Below are 1,771 nucleotides of genomic sequence, written 5' to 3'. Positions count from 1 at the left end.
AGTCCCTTCCCCAAATAATGAGCTGTAACTATCTCAGTCAACCCACAGGTATTGTGGGTTAAGAATCAATCTAAGAACAGATTGATTAGGGGGGCAAGTCTGACAGTCCTAGGTAAGTTGCTCCAGAGGCCCATAATTCAAGGAGCTATTTTGCTGGGGATTCATTTCTAGTTCTCTGGTTCACTGCTGTGAAAGCCCATCTCACAAATGACCAGAGTTTCTTAGAAAGCAGTCTCTGCCATCCCGTTATTTCTGCTTTGGAAACAATACATAAAACACTTGGTCTCTTATCTGTTTTGTTCTGACCCCATAAATGATGGGATTCAGCATAGGTGGAGCAAGCATGCTGACATTGGCCAACAGGATATGGACATGTAGCGGGATGTGACGGCCAAAGCGCTGAGTGAGAACAGAGAAGATCCCAGGCCCATAAAAAAGGATGATGACACAGACATGGGAACCACACGTGTTGAGAGCTTTGTGGCGAGCATCTCGGGAAGGGATACGAAAGACAGCACGGAGAATCAGAGTATAGGAAACAAAAATGAGGACAATGTCTAGGATCACTGTTGACATTAAAACAAAAAATCCATACCAGATATTTACATGGATATCATCACAGGCATACTTGGCCAAGCCAATGTGTTCACAGAATGTATGTGGTAGGATGTTATTTCTGCAAAAAGTCAGCCTCTTCAGAAGAAATATCATGGGAAAAATTGTACAGTGTGCTCTCATGAAAACAGCCACACCAATTTTCCCTATCAGAGAGTGGGGGAGTATCAGGGTGTATCTCAGTGGATAACATATTGCGATGTAGCGGTCAAATGCCATCATCAGCAAGATGCCTGACTCAGAAATAAAGGAGGAATGCTGGAAGTAGAGCTGGGCAATGCAGCTGTTAAGAGAGATCTCCCTACTATTGCACCAGAAAATGGCCAATGCCTTGGGTTCTGTGGTTGTGGCAAAGACAATGTCAACTCCAGCCAGCATGCAGAGAAAAAGATACATAGGTTCATGGAGGCTGCTCCTGATGAGGATAATGAAGATGAGCAGACCATTTCCAAGGAGAGCAAAGACATAGGAGATGAGGAAGGGGATGGAAATCCACATGTGTAGGTCTTCTCGGCCTGGAATGCCCAACAGGTAGAAGACTACATGGTTAACACCAGTGTGATTGAAGCTAGCCATTTCTGAGTCAAGCGAATGTGGACTTTAATTTCACCTAGCAGAGACAAAGAGACACAGATTACATATAAATGCTTTCCTTGAGGTTTCTGATTAAATATATCTAATTAAATGCCTGTGTTTACTACTGTTTCCTCCTCCTACCTGTTAAAACATCAGTTAAAATAACAAAAACATCAAATATAAAAACAGAAGAAGAGATAATAACAGAGAAGGGACAGTTTGAGAGCAGATAGAGGACTACTGAACAAGCACATGGGATAAAACTAATAGGCTTGAACTCTGGAAAACAGTATGGAGGTTCCTCAGAAAGTTGAAAATAGAGCTACCCTATGGACCCAGCAATCGCACTACTGGGTATTTTCCCTAAAGATACAAATATAGTGATCCAAAGGGGCGTGCGCACCCGAATGTTTATAGCAGCAATGTCCACAATAGCCAAACTATGAAAAGAATCTAGATGTCCATCAAAAGATGAATGGATAAAGAAAATGTGGTGTGTGTGTGTGTGTGTGTATCTATACACACACACACACACACACACACACAATTTTATATACACACACAATGGAATACTTGCAGC

At 42.2% G+C, this 1,771-nt stretch overlaps 1 protein-coding gene across 1 annotated transcript; it reads right to left on the bottom strand.

The window, feature by feature from the left end:
- Nucleotides 1-246: 246 nt before the first annotated feature.
- Nucleotides 247-1,191, bottom strand: LOC131820819 (olfactory receptor 52B4-like). The gene has a single exon (XM_059156600.1). It carries the CDS (start codon nucleotides 1,189-1,191, stop codon nucleotides 247-249), a length of 945 nt encoding a protein of 314 aa, XP_059012583.1.
- Between the last annotated feature and the right edge of the window lie 580 nt (nucleotides 1,192-1,771).

The sequence above is a fragment of the Mustela lutreola genome, chromosome 1 (assembly GCF_030435805.1).
Source record: "Mustela lutreola isolate mMusLut2 chromosome 1, mMusLut2.pri, whole genome shotgun sequence".
NCBI classification, from domain to species: Eukaryota; Metazoa; Chordata; class Mammalia; order Carnivora; family Mustelidae; genus Mustela; species Mustela lutreola.
The sequence above is the reverse complement of the archived record's forward strand: the minus strand, read 5'-3'. Positions and strand labels throughout refer to the sequence as shown.

Bases quoted from the DNA above. Each gene is read 5' to 3' on its own strand.
- LOC131820819 (XM_059156600.1), bottom strand. From the start codon at position 1,191: ATGGCTAGCTTCAATCACACTGGTGTTAACCATGTAGTCTTCTACCTG.